Source organism: Vipera berus (assembly GCF_964194415.1).
Source record: "Vipera berus genome assembly, chromosome: 2".
Lineage (NCBI taxonomy): Eukaryota > Metazoa > Chordata > Lepidosauria > Squamata > Viperidae > Vipera > Vipera berus.
This window is the reverse complement of record NC_138203.1, coordinates 19,637,758-19,663,089: the sequence shown is the minus strand read 5'-3', so window position 1 is coordinate 19,663,089 and position 25,332 is coordinate 19,637,758. Positions and strand designations below refer to the sequence as shown.

The 25,332-nt window shown below is 37.2% G+C and overlaps 1 protein-coding gene across 1 annotated transcript in view; it reads right to left on the bottom strand.

The window, feature by feature from the left end:
- Window positions 1–25,332, bottom strand: part of WDR70 (WD repeat domain 70) — a 132,848-nt gene that overhangs the window by 45,339 nt on the left and 62,177 nt on the right. Inside the window, exon 10 of the mRNA XM_081318703.1 lies at window positions 13,671–13,845. Coding sequence (XP_081174829.1) covers window positions 13,671–13,845 — 175 coding nt within the window. The remainder of the gene's footprint in view (window positions 1–13,670; window positions 13,846–25,332) is intronic.

The window sequence follows — 25,332 nt, the reverse complement described above, 5'->3', positions numbered from 1 at the left end:
CTTATGGTCAGGTGCGTCTTATGGTCCGAAAAATACGGTAATTGTTTTATTTATTTACTGTTTTATTGGATTGTATATTGTAGTAACTAGTAAAACAAAGTGAAATGCTACCAAATTTCTCATTATACCACACCATAATAAGCAGAGAATGTACACACTCAGAGTCACTTTCCATGGCCATATAAATTTTATTAATAAATATACAAGTAACAAGCCAAGAGAGTAACCTCCACAATCTTCCTATATTGGATTTACAAAAGACGCTTCCTAAAGCTTTGAAGAATTTTGTGAGAAGAAAGAAAAAATGTAAAGTAACACAGTTCACGTTTAGTCTGCTCTAGCTATACCTTTCTGGATAATCCAGGCAGAAAATGGGCGGGGGGGAGGTCTTACAAGATCTGCATGCCTCAATAGGATATAAATGAGCAACTATAAGCTGAATATGGGAACGCATGTAACATATTTCTCTAGTAAAATAATGAAATGGAAGGGAAAAAAATCCAGCAGCCTAAACAAAATTATTAGAAAAAGATAAAATAACTTTGTCTTACAAAATCACCATTCTGCAAATTTTTATCCAGAATAATTGTTTTTTTGGAAGTCAAGAAGCCAAAACTGTTTTCTGGGAAAATATTTTCAGCTATGACAAATATTCTTTTTTTTAAAAAGGAAGCCCATGTAAAACATTTGGATTTATTGTTAAGCTGTTTTATCTGAAAGTGATAATACAAATTGGCCAGCATGAAATAACAAACATCATTAATTAAAACAAAGCATTTGGATATAATTCAATTGCCCTCCCTTTATTTTTATGTTGAGTATGAAAAATGTTAATACACTTGAAAGTATTAAGTTCTCACCATGTGTAAATTATGTTAGTTGGCAAGTACTGATCTGCTACTTGGCTAGTATTTGCAAGTTCAGTCCTATTACATGACCTGATTTAGTAGTATATTTAACAGCTTCTCTTAATTTGAAAATCTTCTTGAGACTTTTGTACCACTAGGTAAGCACAGAAATTGCTCATTCATGCATGTAACTGTTTAGGAAGCTAATTGTCTTGCTATCCCTCCGAATGATGTCAATAATTTTAAAATATTGTTACATTTGATCAAAACTTTACAGGATTAAGGAATACTTAGAATCTCCTTACTATAAAAGAGTGGGCTATCATGGTAGGCTATAATTTATATCTAATACAGAGATATCTTCTTATTAAAGACAGTTCTCAGCTGAAACAACACCTTGTAGTCAAATTTCTTCTGTCTTCATTGAGTTTAGTATTGACATCCTCAAACCCAATTCTAATTAAATCAATTGGAATTTATGTCTAACAAGGTTGCAAACCAACAGGAAGGGGAAGGTATGTAGTAGAAGATCCTAATGGTACTCTGTTTCTAATCTAAACCATTTTAAGGGCATCAGTGGGATTACTTTTGCACTCATCTCATACAATCAGTAGCGATGGATAGTAACTGCTATATTTAGTTTAGACTTGATTCACCCAAAGTACCACTATTTTAGCTTTGTTTAAAAGCCAGCTTATAAACACTGATTTCCAAAACTTGATTGATGGCTTTGCTTCCAGGATAGGCAATTTTATAAGGACACTGTTGTGCCTGATGCAGCCACATAATTAGCTCTAGAATTACTTGATTTCTCTTCCGATTGTAAAATAGTGCCTTACCTGATTCTAATCAGATGCAAAAGTAAAGTAAGATTGACAATGTTAAGCTTTTGGTTCTGGCATACAGTACAAAGGCTAAATAATTTGCCAAATTACAGAAAGAAGGTGCTATATTGGCTACACTGGTATCCTTAACAATGTTGATTTTAAACAAGATAAGGGTAATCCTTCACAGGGAATCCTTAACTTACAACCATTCATTTAGTGATTGTTTGAAGTTACAATGGCACAGAAAAAAGTGATTTATGACCGTTTTTCACACTTATGACTGTTGCAGCATTCTCACGGTCATGTGATAAAAATATAGATGTTTGCCAACGGGGTCATGTGATAACCTTTTTGACCTTCTGACAAGCAGTGTCAATGGGGAAGCTAGATTTGCTTAACAACCATGTTACTAACCTAAGAACTGCAAATTGCAAAATGGGGCAAAACTCACAGAAAGTTTGGACTCTATTGTGGTCATAAGTCAAGAACTACCTGTCACTATGACTCTACAGCTCTGTTATAGCTTACATAGCAATAGCACTTAGACGTATATTCTGCTCTACAGTGCTTTACAGCACTGTGAGTGAAGGTTCGTTCTCTGAGCTTGCAGGTTGGTTTCTGAACATTTTGTTACCAGGCTAGGTAACTTCTTCAGCAGCATTTAGGGGATGTCAGTGTCAGTGCTCTTCTGTTTGTAATGCCTTCAGGTGTGGATGTGTCAAGTGAGGGCCTGAACCCCTTATGAACAGAAGAACACTGACACTGACATCCCCTAAACTCTGCTGAAGATGTTACCTAGCCTGGTAACAAAATGTTCAGAAACCAACCCGCAAGCTCGGAGAACGAACCTTCCCTCTCATCCTGCATCCGAGCTACAGATATTTGCCACTATTGCTTTACAGCACTCTCTGAGCAATTAACAAGGTTAGCATATTGCCCCCAACAATCTGGGTCCTCGTCTTTTACTGACCTCAGAAGGATAATTAGCTCTAAAATTACCTGATTTCTCTTCAAATTGCTGTATGTTATACATGGCCTGATAATTAATTTGGTATCTGAATTAAGACTTCATAATTTTCTGTACTTTTGCACCAGTTTGGACTGTAAAGACTCCAAAGCTTATTGACATTTTTCTTTAACAAACAGTCTTGATTAGCAACTAATTGTAGTGTATTATTTTGGAAAACTATTCAGAAAATGGAAAACCAAGAGGGACAAAAGTAATTAAGAAACTGAAACCTCATGTTCCAAAATCACGGTGCAGAGAATATTTTGAAGCCAGGGTTTTTTTTTCTCAATAATATTTTGGTTGAGATAAAAAAAAACATACCCTCAAGTTGCAGCTAGCTGGGACCACACACATATATATACAGGACTATAAATTAAGTACAAAGTTTGGCACACTTAGGTCATATCAGCTCAAGTGACTATGAGAAACTAATTGGGGGCAAATCTAGATAGAGAAATTAGGTTAGCACTGAATTTCCTATTGCTTAGGTTGATATAATTCCTCCTGGATATTAAAATAATATATATATATATATATATATATATATATATATATATATATATATATATATATATATATATATATATATGTTTTGAAAAGGTAGAAGCAATCTTTGATTCCTGATCTTGCTCCCTTTCTCCCACTCTTCCATCATTCTCTCATTAAGTAAAAAGATAAATAGTGAATGCTATAGAAAATCTTATTAGTGTACAACATACTGTAATTGAGTTGAATGGTTAACATCTCATTTAACCATCTGTTATAAACTATCCAGATTGTATGAATTACACCCATCAATAGCATTTCAAGAATGGTACACATCTATTTCATAAGAGGTTCCCTTGAATACCTTAAAAATCAATCTGGGAGGATGATTTAGGATTTGAATCTAGCTGGAATTCTTTTGGGCACAATATTTTTTTGCATAACTTTCAATAGGCCATCAAGATTGGCCATGATGACAATCCATAGATAGAATTATATAAATTGCAACTTCAACTTAGACTTATATATTGCTTCACAGTGCTATACAGCCCTCACTAAGCAGAGTCAAAAGGGACGCGGTGGCTCAGTGGGTTAGGATGCTGAGCTTGTCGATCAGAAGGTCGGCAGTTTGGCGGGTCGACTCCTGAGTGCCGCGTAGCAGAGTGAGCGCCTGTTACTTGTCCCAGCTTCTGCCAACCTACCTTTACCTTTTTAAGCAGAGTCAGCCTATTGCCCCCAATGATCTGGGTCCTCATTTTACCAACTTTTGAAAGGATGAAAGGCTGAGTCAACCTTGAGCCAGTCAGAATCGAATTCCTGGCCATGAGCAGTGAATTAGCCTGCAATACTGCATTCTAACCACTGAGCCCCATGGCTCAGTAAATTGTGCAATTTGATGGCAATGTCCAATCAGTCATTATTTTGGGTTGAATGTTTTGGAGCAATTGAAAAAAATCATCCAATAGCCTTTCACAATGAATCCAGCTTTTGGCTTATTTACCTATGTTTTATCCCATTCCTGTTGTTACATTCTACGTTAGTTAAAAACAAAATACTAGAAACTAATAAAGATTTTGCATAATATCCCAAAAGTGGAAATACTGATTGGGCTGAAATAATAATCTAAGAAAACCTGGAGAGTTTTTCCATTAGGGATAAATGATTAAAATATATTCATTATTTATGTTATAGTTATGTTAACAGTACATTTTAACCAATTAGCATTTTATTTACATCTATAGTTATGGAGTGAAAATTAATTCTAAAAAATCAGTTGTTCCACAGATATATCTGGTTTCATTCTGTGTAACATCACTACAAGTTATATGTTAAGTAAAAGACAGCTGGAAAATATTCCTTGTTTTCATCAAGCCTTCTGTCTACTATAAACATCTGCTCAGAATAAGTTTCATGAAGTAGCAGTGCTATAAAGAAAAAAAGGTTCACTTTTCTCTTGTTATTTGGCAAAACCAACACATTAAAGTACGTTATACCTCTGTAGCTTTTCTGAGATTCATAATTTGATCATAAATATTCAGAAATGATTCCTTTTTTGCTTGAAAAAAATCTTATTTATAGTAAAATTACCTGTTTCCTATGGCAGTATTTTTTTTATCAAACTTGCTTATTTCATTCTGCATGTTTTGCTATATGTGTTGTGTCAAGAGACAACAACAAACTAATAATATCCACATTTATATCCACCTGTTTATTCATTCAAGATGGTCATCTTCCATCTAAGTAGATCATCTCTCAGAACACCTGGAAGCAGGTCTATTCCAGTCTCCAGAGATATTTGTTAAAATATTTGATGGAAAGAGTATAGAACAGTGAATTAAAGGAAATATATGTATATCTTCCCCAAGTTGGGATTCATCCAGCATAGCGATAGCATGGGTGTGTTAACCTATACATCTTTAGGTTGTCAGTTTTGGGGAAAAAATATACATACTAATTGTGAAAATAGAGCGTGTTAAGTGCCCATTGTATTCTGAATTTAGTGAAAGAGGAATTAAATTGAGAAAAGAAGATGGTACAATTGGGTAGCAAATTAAAATGCTCCATTCTGCCACATTTTATAGGTCCCATTTGTTATACTGTTTAAGTAAACAATGGAAGAAGACAGAAGTTCTAAAGAATCTATGGCTTATTTAACACCATTTCATCTTATACATTTGTGATCCTGAATAGCTTTCACTAAGAAAACTTACCTATTATGAAAAAAGTATTTTCAAATTCAATTTGCATCTTGCCAGCTGCCTTAGCTATTTCAACTTCCCTTTCCCTATGAAATTTTGTGTGTGTGTGTGTGTGTGTGTGTGTGTGAGAGAGAGAGAGAGAGAGAGAGAGAGAGAGAGAGAGAGAGAGAGAGAGAGAGAGAGAGAGAGAGAGAAGGCTAGTCAGATATGCTGTACTTAAAGTTAAGCATGGTAGATAAGGTAGTGGTGAGAGTTTAAGACTGGTGGATAGGATGGCACACAGGGAAGGGAGGGAGCAAGATACTCAGGTTATGACACTTCCAGATTATTTTTTCTCAGCTGAACCTTGTCAGAGCTCAAGTGTTCAGATTTTTGTTTGGCTGAAATAGTCTGGCTGAATTTCTGAGTCCCAGTAAGTTTGTTAAATATATTCCCTCATGTTTCTGTTTTGTGTACAGGCAGTCCTCGACCTACGACCACAACTGACCCCAGAATTTATGTTGCTAGTCAGAAATTTTTCAAGTGAGTTTTGTCCCATTTTATGACTTTTCTTGCCACAGTTGTTAAGTGAATCACTGCAGCTGTTAAATTAGTAACACAGTTGTTAAGTGAATCTGGCTTCCCTATCGACTTTTCTGTCAGAAGATCACAAAGGATGATCACATGACCCTGCGACACTGCAACCGTCATAAATGTGAGTCAGTTGCCAAGCATCCGAATGTAAATCACATGATCATGGGGATGCTGCAATGGTCACAAGTGTAAAAAATGGTCATCAGTCACTTTTTTCAGTGACGTAACTTTGAATGGTCACTAAATGAACTGTCGTAAGTTGAGGACAACTGTACATCACTATAGGAAGAAAACATTATTTTTGCTGTGGGCATGCTTCCCTAGCTGAGGGAAATATGCTCCAAATATTTTGCTCCAAAATATGTCTTCCTGCTAAGGAAGGTGAGAAAGATAAGGCTGAAGAGCACATGGAGTGGTAGGAAACAATTCCACAAGTTTTGCTTTTAGTAGGTTGGTGTTTTGTTGCACCACAGTTGTTTTGTGAATGAGCATGCCCTCCATAGCCAGCATTTCGTTCAAAAACACTCACTGCTTCAAAATTTTAAAGGTGTTCACTGGTTCAAAAGATTTCATATTTCCTATTAAAAACAATACAATACAAGAGGTGGCTAAACTAACAGCTTTGATAGGACTCTGAATGAAAAGTGAAATAAATAAAATAAATTCTATGAGGAGGAAAATGGGGTGTGGGGTAGTATCTGTCTTCTTCTTCCCTGGGGGATTTTGGTATCATGCAGTTTTATAACAATCTCTCTCTTTTCCTTGAATCATATTAGTGTTATCTGTGTAACAAAGATAAAAACCCCATAATTAGACTTTCCCTTTTCTCCCCCCTCTTCACTACAGATAGTCCTCGACTTACAATAGTTCATTTAGTGATGGTTCAAAGTTACAACGGCACTGAAAAATGTGACGTATGACCATTTTTCACACTTATGACTGTTGCAGCATCCCCATGGTCACGCAATCAAAATTCAGATACTTGGCAACTGGGTTCATAATTATGACAGTTGTAGTGTTCTGGGGTCATGTGATCAGCTTTTTGCAACCTTCTTACAAGTAAAGTCAACAGGAAATCCAGATTCACTTAACAACCATGTCACTAACTTAACAAGTGCAATGATTCATTTAACAAGTGTGGCAAGAAAAGCCATAAAATGGGGCAAACTAACTTAACAAAAGTTTCACTTATCAACATAAATTTTAGTCTCAATTGTGATCCTAACTTGAGGACTACCTGTACATGAACTACAAAAGAAGTACAAGTACTATTTTGCTGTCTTCAAAAGGTTAAGCATTAGCGAATATATATATATATATATTGCTCAAAAAAATAAAGGGAACACAAGATAAGACATCCTACTATTAAATACAGTACATTGTGTTGTTTAAGTGTTCCCTTTATTTTTTTGAGAAGTATATATATGTATATACACACAGACACACACACACACACACACACACACATGTCTGTGTGTGTTTGTGTGTGTGTGTATTGATAGGAGGAATAGATATGGAACTATGGTACGCCTCATCTCTGAATTAGCTAATGCAAACAACTGAGTACCGTATAACTATAACTTGTTTATTATAGAAGAGCAAAAGCGTTTTAAATATTCCAACATCTTTTATGACTTGAGGTGAAGGAGAAAAACACCTTGCCCGGATAGACTGAGAGAAACACAAAGTACTTCACCATCTTGCACCCTGTCTGTCTGTGCAATTGCAGCTGCCAAAAGATTCCTCGAGTTGCAGAAAACATAGCCTCTTTTTTTGCAGGGCCAGCATCAAGATTTTGCTCTCCCAGCAGAGGCAACGTGCCAAGGTTGTTCATCAAAGGCATTAGTCTTCTGTTGCTCATGCTTAAAAAGGAAAGCTGCAGACACGACTTGCTGCTGACGGCGTTGGCACAGAAAGGATGCCCTTAGGAGAGTTTGGGGCCAAAGGTAATAAACTCTTAATCTTCCTAGTTTATGTATAGCTAGGTTCCGGAAGGGAGAGATGAAGTGGTCTTTTCAATCATGGAGAAATCTGGGTTTCTGTTCTTGTCTGCGTTCGGGTATCCATTGGGGCGGGTGGTGGTGGGGGAGATGGTCAAGAAGGAGAACAGTAGCCCAAGGATAAGTTCAGGTAGTCCTCAACGTATGACCACAACTGAGCCCAAAATTTCTGTTGCCAAGTGAGAAATTTGTTAAGTGACTTTTGTCTCATGTTGCGACTTTTCTTAACACATTTGTTAAGTGAATCACTGAAGCTGTTAAATTAGTAACATGGTTTGTTAAAGGAATCTGGCTTTTCCCTTGATATTGCTTGTCAGAAGGATGGCAAAGGTGATCACATGACCCCGGGACACTACAACCATCATAAATGTGAGTCAAGCATCTAAATGTAAATCATGTGACCATGGGATGCTGCAACGATCATAAGTGAGAAAAATGGTTATAAGCCAGTCAGCTGTAAACTGATTGGTCTTGCTTTCTTCAAACTGAAGAAAGTTGAATCAAGGAAGCTTATGTAGCTCCCAGAAAGACTCTTCTAAACAGGTCCCCTTTGTCAGAAGCCCCTAACTTGGCACACTGGAGACAGCCTTTTCGTGTCCCATTCATACCCAACAGAATATATTCTCTGGCAATATTTGTCCTCCATCCTTAATAGAGATAAATCTCATCTATCAGATTTTGTTAACTATTTTTATTTTATAAACAATTTATTCAATGTATTAAAAACTTTTTAGCTCGTTTAATTATTGTCAGCATTCATTTGAATAAAAATATTAATTGAAGATCTAAGCACTTAAATAAAAGAATGGTTCGTTTTTGTCTTTTTTTAGCAACAGGGAGGAGCACTTCATACTAGAACGTAGCAATTACTGGCAGGATTGGATGTGTACAGAGAGATGGCTAATATTTGCTTCTGGCTTGCTGTATGTGATTTTTCAGGTTCTGTAGCAGAGGTCTGGCACACATACCTCTGGAATAAAAAATATGGGATACTTATGGGTATGGAAACTTTATCTTGAGCTTGCAAAAAAAAATAATACTGTCTATTTGGATGCCTTTCATCTTATACTTATTCAAGAAATTTCCAGATGGGGCTAAATGTTCTTCAAAGGTTCACATGAAACCATTAGTTTGTCATATGAACAGAAGTAAGGAATGATAACCATAGTAAAATACTTAGTGAATTTATAATTTGAATTACACAAAATATTTATAAATTTCTTAATACAAGGCAAAACTCTAAAGGGAACATTTCTTTAAAAAAGGCAAAACAATTCATTTATTCATGTGGTATATACATTCCAAACAGTAAAAAATATGATTTAGAAAGACAATGTTATAAAAATATAAGAATCGTTAACTTATCCGAAGGAAAAAATGATATCACTATCCTTTACAGAGCTGTGGTGGCACATTGGTTAAAACACAGTACTGCAGTCTAATTCTGCCAACTGTTGGCAGTTCGATCCTAATTGGCTCAAGGTTGACTCAGCCTTCCATCCTTTCAAAGTCGGTAAAATGAGATTGTTGGGGGAAATATGCTGATTCTGTAAACCACTTAGAGAGGGCTGTAAAGCACTGTGAAGCGGTATATAAGTCTAAGTGTTATTGCTATTGCTATCCTTAAAATTCATGGAAGCAATTCATGCTGATTTTGCCAAACACGAAGCCTCAAATGTTTATTTTTGTAGCCTGCATATCTATAATGAGAAGTTAAAAAAAGAAAAGAAAAAGATGATGGAAGGGGTGTTGCAACGCCAACTCCACCCCTTTTGTATATGCACACAACACTGAAAGTAGTAGAAAATGGGTGTGATTTGTATTACATCATTTTTGTTATCTTGCCCTTTGGGACAACTGTCATGTTGCAGATGCCACTGTTTGTCTTGATGATATAAGCTCCATCTTTGCACCTTGTGGAAGGAGTTCCCTTCCATGCATGGGGAGGAGTTGTTATCCTTCAGCAGGCAGCTTTTTAAGCCAGCTCCTATAGAGAAGAAAGATCCCAAATCCAAGCAGAATTTTCAGCTCCTGGACGGAAAGGCAGCATGGTTAAAAAAAAAGGAATATGGGGTATCTCAGGAGGGTGGGTGAGGCCCTGGGAGGTCTGACACAGGATGTGTGTGAGTGACTGTTTCTGAGAGGCTGCAAATCCTCCTTGGATTTCAGCAGGGAAGATTTTCAGCTCCTGAAAATCAGCTTCCGGGATCTACCTCACCCTCCCAGAGGCACCCCAGCTCCTCACCTAAAACTGTGTCCATGTAACATGTTCCATGACTGCTTAACAACTGCAACTGGGAATGCCAGGGTTAGGTTGTGGTTGTTGAGCAAAGCAGTCCATATGGGCAGTGATGTGATGTCTCATTAAAGATTGCTTTGCTCAACAACTGAGATTACAGTCTCAGTTGTCGTTGTTGTGCAAGGATTACCTGCAGTGACTATTTGTGGGTTTGGTTCTCAAGTTATGGTGAAGCTGTAACTATAGTGCTTTTCCCCTGTACTTTAGTTCCCTTACTAACAGCTTAAATAAATGAAACTTTTTCTCATGAACAATGTAACTGTGACACAAATATCAGAAAAAGTGACAAAACGAAGGACTGGAAGAAGGGAAATTAGGTGGATCACTCTTCCTGTAACTAGATCTTTAATAAACCAAGACATGCTTGAGATGGCTTGCATTTTTCAGACCTAGTTTATTGCTTCGTTACACAGCACGACACCGCAATCTGTGCAAAAGTACACTTCCTTGTTCTCCAAAAGGTAAACTCAGCTTTTTCAACACAGAGATACCTTGCCTATGGACTATCATTTTTAAAAATTGTAGCAAGACATTTGCCTCTGAAAAGAAACATTTATGAGACAACTCTGGTTAGTTTTTCTAATCATCCTGTATAACATCGTGTTACCCTTTAATGAAAAGCTTCATTTTTTCAAATATAAACAAGCTAGAACAGTTCTATAAACATGGCAAGATTGTACTTCTTCCAACTCATGTTTTCCATTTGGTCAAAGTGAAGCTAAATGATCCAGGTAAGGAACTGGTCTCCCTCCTCCCTGCTTTCACTATAGTTTTATTTATTTATTATTATTTATTAAATTTGTTTGCTGCCCATCTCACGATCTCTGTTATGAAACAGCTTTAAAGATATTGCCTACCTTATATACTGAAAGGAAAAGGATACAAAAACAGAATGCTTGACTATTCTGTGAAGTTTTTGCCTTGTAGGCATAGCTTCTGCCATTCCAACACTGAACACTGTAGAGACTTTTTTTAAAAAAAATATTGATTTCAGCTGCTGTATGTATTAATGTTACGTAGCTCCTTGGATTCAACATACAGTAAATGAATAAAATAAATGCCATTGTGTTTTATGATGCTTAGTTAGCCAAACTGAACTTTTAAGAAAAGGCATTTGTTTTTTAACAACGAAATAAAAAAGAATTCTTAAATTTCCCTCTTCCATGTTGCAATTTTGATAGGTGGATAACCTATACCTCGAAGTCAATTACTCAGTTCCACTTACCAACAGCCTTAGCCAACATTGTCAAATATAATTATTATTATTATTATTATTATTATTATTATTATTATTATTATTATTATTATTATTATTATTATTATTATTATTATTATTATTATTATTATTATTATTATTTAATTTCTATACCGCCCTTCTCCCAAAGGACTCAGGGCGGTGTACAGGGCAATACAATAAAATACAACATACAAAAATAAAAAAATATTAAATATTACAGCCCAATTCAATACATTAATACAATAACATTAAAATACCCCTAAACCCATCAGACCAGGCCAGCTTGTTCAAATAAATATGTTTTTAGGTCACGTCGGAAGGAGCGAAGGTCGGGAGCCATCCAGAGCTCCACCGGTAAACGGTTCCACAGGTCTGGCGCGCCCACAGAGAACGCCCTCCCCCTGGGGGCCGCCAGTCAACACTCTTTGACCGACGGCACCCTACGGAGGCCCTCTCTGTGGGAGCACACTGGACGAAGGGAAGTTGATGCCGGCCGCAGGTGCTCCTGTAAGTAACCCGGACCCATGCCATTTAGGGCTTTATAGGTATGAGGCATTCTGAAAAGTATAATGTTTAGAGTATGCATTTTGCCCCCTCCTGTACTATAAGATCAAAAGGTAGATATATCTTAGAATCATGGTGGAATCCTATGTTTTGACAAATCAAGAAATTATATTTACCTATAGAATTTAGCATACACTATAACCTGAAGATGTCACAAGTCTACCAACTTGCCATCAGCTTAAATGAAAATCATTACCTGAAGCAATTTAAAAGCCAGAGAGCTTGATGATAATGTTAAGTTTTTGTGTGAATTGAGAAAAAAATAAAATAGACTATCACAAGTTAGTACATATCTTAATGTATTTTGATTGTTAGCTTTTTGATGTTTCCAATATGAACCTAGTAAAAGTGCTTAACAGTGGAGGTTTTAGAGGTTTTTCATGGTGTAAACTCCTTTGAACAGAATAATTTTTTTCAGATGCTGACTTTCTTCATCTGTTTAACTTAAATAAAGGTTTCCCCTGTCCAGGCGTGTCTGACTCTACGGCAGGGGTAGGCAACCTTGGCTCTTTTATGACTCGTGGACTTCAACTCCCAAAATTCCTGAGACAGCATGGCTCAGCATGGCTGGCTCAGGAATTCTGGGAGTTGAAGTTCACGAGTCATAAAAGAGCCAAGGTTGCCTACCCCTGCTCTAGGGGGTGGTGCTCATCTTTGTTTCTTAGCCAAGGGAGCCAGCATTGTCCAAAGACATTTTCGTAGTCATGTGACCAGCATGATTATATGCTGAGGTACATGGAATACACATTTGCATGCTTTCAAACTGATAGGTGAGCAAGAGCCAGGGCAAGTAACCAAGAGTGGCCTTTGCCTTTTAAATGTAGCTGGACTGCTGAAATCTTGTCCTGAAGTGATTGTTTTGTTTCCCCAATGGACACTGATTTGTACATTGAGGAAACAAAACGACCACTTCATAAATGCATGGCACAACATAGGAGAACAAGCCCAACAGGACAAGGTTCAGCAGTCCAGCTGGATTTAAAAGACAAAGGCCACTCCTTCAAAGACAGCAAAGTCCACATTTTGGAAGAGAGGACTGCTGGATTGAAAGAGGGGTCAAAGAGGCCATCTATGCCAAAATTGAACAGCCCTCTCCCAACAGAGGGGGAGGGATATGACATCATCTATCTCCAGTCTACAACACAGTCCTTTCAACAGTTCCAAGAAGGCTCCACACCCATCTGCACTACTCAGGTGACTAAACCTCCAGGTGGCCTCAATGACTCTCTAAAAGAATGCCAATGAACAGCTGTCTGCAAGGAGTATATACTCTTCCATTCCCTACCATTGCCTTCCAGTCAAAGGTGAAGATGCTTCTTGGATGAGAAGTGAAACGTCTTCAAAGAAAAACAAGAAAGTTCAGTTGCCTCATGAAAAAGCATCTTTGGGACAACTATGTTCTGGATGACTGAGAATCTCCATAGCCATGGGGAAAAATTCTTATAAAATCGGGTCTGGTCACCTGACAACTCACTCAGCATCACTTAGCGACTGAAATTACAGTTCTAATTGGTCATTAATCAAGGACTACATGCAAACCCATTAAAATTGATTAAATGTGGCAGCTGGCAAGGAATTCACTTAGTTTATCATACTGTCAATTTGGATTACGAGAACATGATTACTTACATTCATATTCCTATCCCAGATCTGGATGGATCCATCTTGGCAGCCAGCTGCAATAAGTTTACCATCTCTGCTGTAGGTGCAACTTGTTGGAATCACCCTTTTACCTTGAGCTGAACGTGGTTTAAACACAGTTTTATGTTTTTTCTCATTAGTGACATCCCACGTTCTTACGGTCCTAGGGAAAAAGCACAGAAATAATGCAAATCATTATGCATTATGTATAGGTATAATAATAATAATAATAATAATAATAATAATAATAATAATAATAATAATAATAATAATAATAATAATAATAATAATAATTTTATTTGTATACCGCCCTTCTCCCGAAGGACTCAGGGCGGTGAACAGGGCAAACATATAAAAATACAAGAATACAAATATTAAAAAAGATTAAACAAAGTGCCCAAAACTAACAACAATAAGTTAAAATGCACTAAAACAATATTAAAATCCAAACCCATCACCCATCAGGCCAGGCCGGCTTGTTCGAACAAGTAGGTCTTCAGATCGCGTTGGAAGGAGCGAAGGTCGGGCGCCATCCGGAGCTCAACCGGCCAACGGTTCCACAAATCCGGCGCGCCCACAGAGAAGGACCTCCCCCTGGGGGCCACCAGATGACATTCTCTGACCGGTGGCACCCTGAGGAGGCCCTCTCTGTGGAAGCGCACAGGGCGGAGGGAAGTTGATCCCGGCAGCAGGTGATCCCTAAGGTACGCCGGACCCATGCCATGTAGGGCTTTAAAGACCATTACCAGCACCTTGAATCTCACCCGGAAGACAACTGGGAGCCAATGCAGCTCACGGAGCAGAGGTGTAACATGGGAGTATCGGGAAACTCCCAACACAACTCTCGCGGCTGCATTCTGTACCAGTTGGAGCCTCCGAGTGGTCCTCAAGGGCAGCCCCATGTAGAGAGCGTTGCAGTAGTCTAAACGAGAGGTCACGAGCGCATGAGTGACCGTACGCAGGGCATCCCGGTCTAGATAGGGTCGCAACTGGCGCACCAGGCGAACCTGGGTCAGTATAATACCTATGCATTGTGTGTGTGTGTGTGTGTATGCAAATATTTAATTTCCATTATGATGCAAGCCATAAATACAACTAACTTTTAATTAATCAAATTAATAAAATGCGAGAGATATGTATGTATCTGCCTCTTAAGCTGCACAGGGAACATCTATAAAGTGAATCTGTCAAATTCTTTTTTCAAGTGGGTTTTGCTTCAAATTCTATCCAATGCTTCAACTGGGCAACTACTGAGTTCTTATATGAAATTCTGAAAATCTCTAAAGAAAAAAGTAATACATGGAACTTACAAATAAGCAAAAATCAATTTTTTTCTCCACGCTGGACACCCCAAGTTGCATCAGTCTGTTCTTATAGGCCATACTCTTTATCCCTTTACCATCTTTACTTCCTCTGAACTTGTTCTAACCTGACAGTATTCTTCTATCAATGTGTTGCTTAGAATTGTCCATGGCATTCAGGCTGTGGTCTCATGAGGGCAGAACAAGAGCATAATAAGGATTTAACTCTGTAGTAAAGTACCTATGATTCACCTTTCTGATCTGCTGTTTTGAGAAGGCATTAAACATGGGAGCAACATTCAGGATTCTGAGTTTGAAAACAAAATTCATTGATGAACGATCAATCAATGAATAGGACCAAAGTAAAAAAAAATGAAGCAATTTTCCTTTCACTTCACTTTTCCTCTGCTTTTCCATACATTTCTTTATTTGTTTCATGCATAACTATTCTTCTTGACTTAGCCAGTGAAAGCATGGTGATTAAGAACATGGGAAAGGAGCCATCTCCTAAAATTAATTAGGTCAGTGTCTTCAGTGCCTGAATGAGAAGATTGCTTGTGAACCCCCACAGATATTACACTGTAATCTTATGGCAAAAATATAGAACCTCAAATGCTTTTGAACTACAAACTGATCCCAGAATTACTATCAGCTGGCTCAGTAGTGGGTGTATAGGATCCCCTCTCTTGCTGTATGGGAATAAAAATGGGATAAAAGTACACAAAATAAAATATGCTAGGTATGTTATCTAATAGATGGAGTTTAATCCATCACTTTGCTCTTTTTATAAACGGAATTGGAAAAAGAACTTGAGATTTTCTTTTTTATCTACATAATGAAGGATGTTCATTGCTTGAACTAATTAGAAAAATGCCAGCATTTGTAGAAACCAAACATAAAAATGATCTGCCAAATCTTAACACAAGTCAGTCTAAAACACTGACCTTAAACAAAGTGCATTTAAATTCAGCGTTGTTTCAGGGCTAAAAACAAAACCCTGAAGATTACACAACACTTCTCAGCTCAAAAGGCTGACACGTAATGCACAGTACATACCATGTTTACATGCAACTTGCTTTTTTTAAGTGGTGGGTTCTACATCTGTGGACCAGATTCTATGAAACGCTTCTAAATGCCAAGAAGTGATTTGAAGCAATTGTAAATGGGATGAAAATGCCTCTCTTGGAAGACAATAAGCATATATTCACAACCTGAGAATGTAAATAATTTTTGTATACAACTCAATGTTCCTGGGTTCAGTTTTAGATCCCCCAAATTTGCATTTCCTTTTAGATTTACAAGAATTCATATACAATGTGTTCCTCTTATCAGTTGTACAATGAAAAGAAAAAACTCAGAGGCAGTCCTTCTCTTATGAGTGATCATGGGAATTTAGAGAGCTACATTTACTGTTGCCAAAATACATCACCATTTAACTCAGAAACACATCACTCAGATATGATTAAATGCAGATCGTCCTCAACTTGCAACAATAATTATGTCCAAAATTATAGTTGTAAGCAGTGCCGGTCACCACATAACTATGCCTGATTTTACAACCCTTTTGTAGCAGTTGTTAAGCAGTCATTAAGAGAATCCACAGGCGGTTTTTGCCGACACAGTAAGGTATATGAATTTCTGGTCAAAACATTGCAAATTGCAATTATGTGACTACAGAACACTGCAAATGGCCATAAATGAGGATCAGTTACTAAGTGCCAGAAATGTAACTGCAAGGCCATGAGAACTTCCAATCCAGGTTGTAAGTAGCTGTGGGGAGGCCTGTTTTAATTTTGAATGATCACTAAGTGACCAGTTATAAATCAGGGAGTACCTGTATGATGAAACTGCAAGCTACAAATACACTGATGCTAGTAAACAGAAAAAAGATAAAATATAAAATACAAAATAAGCAAAATTAGTGGAGCTACTTGAAACTATTGGATTGTATACGAATAGAATAGGAAAAGGATGTTACATCACTATGACCAGGTAGGATTCTCACCTGGGCCCAATTCTTTACTCCCAATTCTTTTATTAATTATTTCCTCTACTATCTACTACTGCAGGCAAATGGCAAGCCAGCATAACATAGTAAACTGGAGTAGTCAGTTCTTTAATTGTCTTTGCCAGTTAAATACAGAACTTTACGAATGTTTGCACTATTAGAAAAGATTTTATTAGGTGATTCCTAACATCTTTTTAAAATAAAAGTCTGAGGCATTAGAAATGCAAGATGTTGTAGTGTTACAGTAACTTTGTAGCTTTGAAGACACAAAAGGTCAAAACAGAAGAACCCTAAAACAACAATGAAAGGCAGAGCTGTTTTCCATGCTTGTTTGGCAATAGATTCTCTGAGTAAACTATGTACATGAAAACTACGCATCTGAATGTAATTACAATAATATAGTCCAGGCTACAGAAGAATTCTTAACCATATACTGAAAAAGGTTAAAGATTAACAATAAATCAAAACTGGAAGAGAGAACCTCAACTAATAAATATTAATATCTATACGTAAGAGTATTTTACTCATTCTTTTACCCAGTTAGGTAGATTTAATTAATCAAAACTTGAATCTGTAATGTTACAAAGTGTTGGGGATGTTGAATATCCTTATAAAAAGAGCTTATAGTGTCTATTGTATTTCTTAATCTCTCCTTCTATCAGGCCAGTTTCCCTTCTGGAGAGAGAAAGAATAAATATTACAAATAATAAAACATATTTTTTAAAAATTATTTCCCCAACCTCTTTCTGAGTCTGAACTTTGGGATATTATAGACTGTTGAGGCCCTATTGATATTCTCCTTCAGCTAACAGAAGTTGCATACTCCTAATTGTGAACAATCTATAACTTTTCAAAGATACACGTCAGCACATTTATTCTAGAAAGTGAGAACAGGCTGTATTGCACAGCTCTACAGCTGTGTTTCTCTAACCTCCAGAATATTCTCTTAAGGAAGAGCTTGATTTTTGGATTGTGCTGAAAGCTGTACTTGCACTGCCCTTCAATATATACAGGTTGAAGAGAGATGGGGGTGTGGCTAAATATGACCCATTTTCTCTCTATCCTGAGCACTTTACTGTCCCTGAATTAGATATCAATCAACTCTGAATTCCCCAATGTTGTTTTTATGGTTCCTATTGACCTCAGCCTATTTGATTAATGACCAGAAGTTATGGTCACTATAGTCCACCATCAATGGATCCATGTGTGGAAAAGTCCACAGTCAAGGATTCTCAAACATGATTATTCTACATGCTGATGGGTTTATATATGATAGACAGATGACAGATAGAGCCAGTTGGTCTAGAAAGTGGGAGATTGTCCCCTTCAAGTCCCGTTTTAGCCATGAAAACCAGCTGGGTATCTTTGGGCCAGCCATTCTCTCTCAGCCCAACCCATCTCACAGGGTTGTTGTTGTGGGGAAAATAAGAGGAGGAAGGCATGTTGTGTATGCTCACTACCTTGAGTTATTTGTAAAAATAATAAAGGTGGGGAATAAATAAATGATAGATAGATAGATAGATAGATAGATAGATAGATAGATAGATAGATAGATACTGAAATTCTTAAATAAAGTCTATTTACAAGGCTATCAATTTAACCCAAATTAACTTCTTTAATGCTCAAGAACATCAGGTTCAGAGTAACAGAGGATAAGCCTGTGCCATTCTACAAAAGCTTTTACAAAAACTGGAGCAAAGTAGCTCGAAGAATGATTTCTGCCAAATAAACCCAGGCTTCTGAACTCATCAAACAGTGCAAAGAGGTGTCAGCATAATGGAGTTCTAACACTACTACTGTTCAGCATATCAAAGACATCCCAGGCTAATTCTTTTCAGGCCCTTTTTTGGTATATAAGGCAGTCATGCCATAGCTTATAAAACAATAAACCAGCTCTTAACAGAGCCACAAAACAACTACAGGTAGTCCTTGAGTTACGACCACAATTGAGCCCAAAATTTCTGTTGCTAAGTGAGACATTTATTAAGTGAATTTTGCCCCATTTTACAACCTTTCATGCCCCAGCTGTAAAGTGAATCACTTCAGTTGTTAAATTAGTAACATGGTTGTTAAGGGAACCTGGCTTATTGACTTCTCTTGACAGAAGGTCGCAAAAAGTGATCGCATGACCCTGGGAAACTGTGACGGTCATAAATACGAGTCAGATGCCAAGCATCTGAATTCTGATCCCATGACCAGTAATGGTCATAAGTGTGAAAAACGGTCATAAGTCACTTTTTTCAGTGCTGTTGTAACTTTGAACAGTCACTAAATGAATTGTTGTAAGTCGAGGACTACATGTATAGATAATTCTTACTAGAAAGACAAAGCAAAAAGAGCCCTTCAGATTTATTTGAAGGAAAATACACAGAACATGCTGTACTGTATGCTGTTTTAAGAGGTCAACCAGGCATAGGATCCATTTGTTTAATTTATCTAATTAGCTTTACTAGCTAAAGAGAGGCGTAAAGTTTTAAAGTGCTCATAAATTTGGCAGAATAGTCAATAAACTCCCAAGGAATTTCTGTGCACAAAGCCACTAATTAACCTAAAACCACAAATAAATTTGAAAATCAAAGAGAGCTGCACTCCTAAAGAACTATGGGTCTCTACATACAAGGAAAGGGTTGTGTTTTTTTCACAATCACAAGAACTAGAGACATCAGTTTATCCTTACAGAATGCAGAATATCAGAGTTGAAAGGGACCTTGGAGGTCTTCCAGGCCAATCTCTTAACCAAGCAGGAGACCCTATTCCATTCCAGAGAAATGTCCGTCCAATCTCTTCTTAAAAACTTGCAATGTTGGAGCAAGGTAAGCCATTTGATTGATTAATTGTTCCTGTCAGGAAAAAAATTTCTTAATTCTAGGTTGAATTTCTCCTTGATAAGCTTCTATCTGGTACTTCTTATCCTGATCTCAGCTATTTTGGAAAACAGATTAACCTCCTTGTCTTTGTGACAGCCTCTCAAATATTAGAAGGCTGCCTTCATGTTCATCGTTGTCCATCATGGTCATCATAGTTCAATTTTTTTATCATATCATGTTATCATTCTCCAATAGTTTCTTTGATTAAAGATATCTTATCCTTGGTATATTGAATTTTTTATACTTAATACAAGTGCTTGCTGGTCAAGGTAATATCTCTTATCAGATATTGGAAAATCAGAATACGGAAATATTTTTGCTAATAATATTCCATAATTCAGTGATGAGTGATCTGTACCAATAACTCAGTACTTCGGGAATCACATATGTTTTCAGACTTCAGCAGGATTAATATGACTATTAAGTGTATCCTTGATGCTTTCTGAGCTTGGTTGTTTTCCTGCAGATGTTTCATTGCCCAAACTAGGTAACATCATCAGTACACAACTAAGCTCAGGCCCCTCATTTCAACCCTGAGATATTTTTATTTGTTGTAGTACATTATTGATATTATTTCAATAATTATCACTTAGAATTGACATTTCTGGATACAGGTAGTCCTCGACTAAAACCGTTCATTTAGCAACTGTTCAAAATTACAACAGCACTGGGAAAAAGTGACTTACAACTGGTCTTCACACATACAATCATCACAGCATCCCCAGGGTCATGTGATCAAAATGTGGGCATTTGGAAACTGGCATGCATTTACAACGGTTGTACTGTCTCAGAATGACTGCCATTTGCAACATTCCCAGCTGACTTCCGACAAGCAAAGACAATAGGGGAAGCAGGATTCACTTAATGACATGCTTCACTTAAGAACTGCCGTGATTCGCATAACAACTGTGGCAAAAAAGGTTGTCAAACTGGGTGTGACTCACTTAAGAACTGCCTTGCTTAGCAATGGAAATTGCAGTTGTGGTCCTAAGATGAGGACTACCTGTATTTCTTAAAATTATAGCAATGCAGTACAAAATGGCTATCTGCAACCACTAAATCTCTGTTCCCTAACCGCATGGAGAAAATGGAGAAAACCAAAGCAATAATGTATACTACTGTTAAAGGGCAGTGGAAGGTGCAAATACTTACAACTATCCTCCGGGATTTGAAGAGACATATCAGGCGGTTGAGTTTTGCAGGGGGACTCATTATTATAATTAAGGGCATATTTGAGAAATTTACTTTGAATGACCATCAACAATTTAATCATAAACTAGTCTGATGCAACACAGCACAAAAGAAAGTAAGAGTAAAACACTGAGAAAATAGAATAGTCCCTAAAGATCCTAATTAGCTAAAGCTGTAAATAACCTTGCAGTTTATTTGGGTTTAGAATTATCTCCACCAAAATCAGGACTTTGGATTGAGACTGACATGAAACAGCCATTACCCCCAAACGATAAGGTTCTCAAAAGGAAATCTGTACAATGACAAATGTAAGCATTAGCAATTTGCTTTCATAGACCGATAGGCTGCCATCTTATTTCTCACCATCACAGGCAATTAAATTAACAATGAACAGAAATCAAGCACTCCACCAGCAAACAGAGCAAAAGAAAATAGGCAAGGACATTCTGTACTAGATTTTCCGTGTTCTTTACTTTAGGCCAGGATACATGTACACACTGATATCGTTACCACCAAAAGACAAGTGAGCCTTAAAACAATCCTTTTATTCATTATTAAAAAAGGAACAATTTAACACTGGATGTGATATGTTTACTTAACTCCTCTGTGAGGCTTCTATGGAACTAGTTTGTTATTGTAATAGGAAATGAGAAAAGGAAATATTAAAGGTGGCTTTCCCTTTTACAATGTGTAGGACCATTTGTTTATTAAGCTGGAAGTTCTCAAATCCTTTCGTTATCCCCCAAATGAGGCATTCAAACTCAATAGGAATGCTGTTAAGGAACTAATGGTTAATGCACTTTAAAACACCATCAGGTATGTTTACACATTATTTCATTCTGTACATTATTCCTTGAACTGGGTGCTCATCACCAAGAGCTCAATATCAAATACACAATCAACTGAGCCCAGAATTAAGTTTGTTAAATTGTTGCAGTTGTAAGTCGAGGTGTTATGTGACCAGAATCAAAAAATTTTGCAATCTTTCCAGCAGTCATTAAGCAAATGTCATAGTCGTTAATGGAATACTGCGGTCATTAAGCTAAGCCATTTCACCCAATGGATGTATTTTTTTTTTGTTAGAAACTGTCAAAAGTTGCAGTCATGTGACCATGGGACACTGCAAATGACTGTCAAGATGAGCTGGTTGCCAAGTGTGTGTGTGTGTGGGGGGGGCGTATGCAGTTTTTACAAGGTCTGTCATAGCTTCAAACAATCACTAAGTGACTGGTCATAAGTAAAAGACTACCAGTCTATAATCCAGAAATCAAATTCTATTTTCAAAAATAGGATTCATGACTGTTGCCAGCAACAATGAATCTGAATGAATAAGTTTTAAATATAAAAAGTTAATACTTATCCCTAAAAGATTTCTCACAGTATTGCAAAGTTTTGATAAATGTTTCCAAATTAAAAAAAAACTCTATGTTGGTGATACTATCATTAAATAGCATGGAATTGATGTAATTCAGCCTTGTGCCTTCAAATATGTTGGGCTTCCATTATTTTTAAGCAGCTGTGTTGAAGCCCATTATCTCTAGTGAAGAATGTGATACCCACTAAAATGTTATTATTCACCACATAGAAAGAATGCTGGAATGGTGATATAAAAAAGAATGACTCCAAAAATGCAGAAATGCTTGCATGATAACTTTATAAAGCTTTTATATAATTTTCATAGACCTCTGTTTTATTCTGGCACTCTTAGAGGTAAAGCTATAGCAATGACTAAAATTTTGTGAACCCTTTTGAATTTTCAATATTTCTGCATAAATATGACTTAAAACAAGTTCTAGTCTCCCCATAAATCCTAAAACTCGATAAAAAGAACCTAGTTAAGCAAATGAGTCAAAAACATTATACATATTTATTTACTGAGAAAAATGTTCCTAAGCTCATATTTGTGTGTAGCAAAAGTATAAACTCCCTCTTTGAGGTATAAGGATTATGAATTTATTTGAAGGGGAGATCAGAGTTAGGTGTTTCAATCAATGGGATGATACTTAGTTATATGTGGGGGGCAGTACCTATCTTAGTTATAGAACAGAATTCTACATATTCACTATCAAGTGTGATTTTCACAACACAGGTAAGTGGAAGTGTGTCATAGCTGAAGCAAAGAAGATATCTGAGGACCTCTGAAAAACAACTGTTGATGCTCACTTTCAGATGGAAATACAACTATGGGCCAGAATTCCACTACATAGCAGGGTATATATAGCATAAACATAACAGTGCCTTAAAGACTTCTTGAAAATGCGGCCAGGACCCAGACAAAGCATTGTCACATATTTAATTCTCCACTCAGACCATTAATGCTTTTTATTAAGCAGGAATCAAGCATATACATACACACCCTGTTTTCAATTGTATAACAGTCACTTTCAACATTCAGAGGGTGTGTGTGTTTATGCAGGTCAGCCAGATGTTAACTCACAATTTTAACCAGGGCAAGACAAAATGCAGAATTTGTTTTAAGAAGTTTCTGTATCCTCTTCAACCACCCCACAAAGCTGGAAATTGTTTATTTCTGCATTGTCTTCATTTTCTAAACCCACCTTAAGTTCTATGCAGCTGAAAAAGGTGGAGTACTATATATCCTTTCTAACTAAATAAGTGAAATAGTTTATGACTGGGGTTGGAATGAATCGTGATTATGCTTTAATCTCAACCTGAATCATGTTAGTATTATAATTATTTGTTTGATTGTTAAAAAGCAAACCAAAATTGAAATTTACTGGATTACTGCAAAATAATTACTAAAATAGAACATAACAAGAGGAAAAAAGCATATTTTTTTAAAAAAATCAGTCAAAATATTTTAACCAGAACAAGGTAAAAAATGGGGACATTCTGAACTACATCTTGGGCTTTAGGTTGTCTAGAAAATAACTAACCTCTTATCCTAAGGAGAAAAATTTCTAAAAGGGAGCTTTTCAAGAATGTTTGTGCAACTACTTTTCCTTTTCTGGTTACTGGGTATTTATCTGGGGTATTTTTTCACAAAAAACACAAACAGCCCTTCTGTGAGGCAGATGGGTGGTTAAAAAGTTTGATATATACATAAGTAATTAAATTACAGTCACTTCTCAGAACATTTTTTGTGCACTGATAAGGAGAAGCCAATAGAATGAGACATCTGACTAGTAGCAGTAGAGATGGACACTACATGAATCTTTGTAATTGTTCTGTACCAGCCTGCTACCGGCCTTGCAGAAAGGCAACCCCTGTACAAACGGCAGAGGCTGGAGAGCGTCTGAGGCTGGAAAACGTCTGCCAAGATTTATTATACAAACAAGCAACAAAACATGAAACAAGATACCGGAACTTTGATCCTCAAACGGAGCGGTTGCTTTCAGCAACCAGCCCTTCCCCAAACACTCCCTTTATTAGAGTTCAGGGCGTGGCCTCCCTGTGCCTCCTTCCGAGGAGTCCCACAGCCTTTCTCTGCTTGCTCCTGCTTGACTGCCTCCTGCGTCGGGCGTCCTTGAACAGGGCCAGCTGTGGGTCATCATCATCCGCACTGTCGGGCTCGCGCAGCTGAGAAGAGGGGCCTGGCTGGGGGCTCTGCGAAGCCTCCAAGCCATCATCAGCAAGTTCGTCTTCAACACCCTCCTCCTCCCCCTCGTCTGAGTCATCCGAGTCATCCGACCCGGCTGCCGGACCCACAGGCTGACCCTGAATCACAACAGTAATAGAAATGTCTCTCTCTGGATGTTTCCAAAGTGGTATACATTATAATCACATTAATAATGTTATGTATTCTATGCAGGGCATCCCTTGAAGACTGTTTCAGAGCAGTTGTAAAAAGTTAGAGCTGGTATGCAATTTACACCACAATACACTGATTTTAAACCAAGTATTCTGGCCCACTAGTCTGATTTCAGATACAATTTCAAGTTCTGGCTCTTTTCTATAAAGCTTGAAGCACAAAGGCCACTTCCTCTCATATAATTCCATGTTAATATTTGTAATCTTTTTCTTGTAATCCACTGCATGTCCTATTGACACTAGGCAGACCGTCACGTAAATCTGGCCAGACCCTTTTCTGCAATAGCACTCAATTGTGGAATTCCCTCCTTCGAAAAATTAGGTTGATCCCACCTTTACTTAATTTTTCTCAAGCAGTGAGAAAAGGTTTGTTCTATTTAGCTTTCAATATTTTTTTAAAACAGAGAACCTTTTGTTAGTGTTCAGTCACTAAGCCTTTTGTTAGTGTTCAGTCACAAAGTCCTATCCATACTACACCCAGGCCCCCTTGTCCTCCATTGTCTCCCTGATTC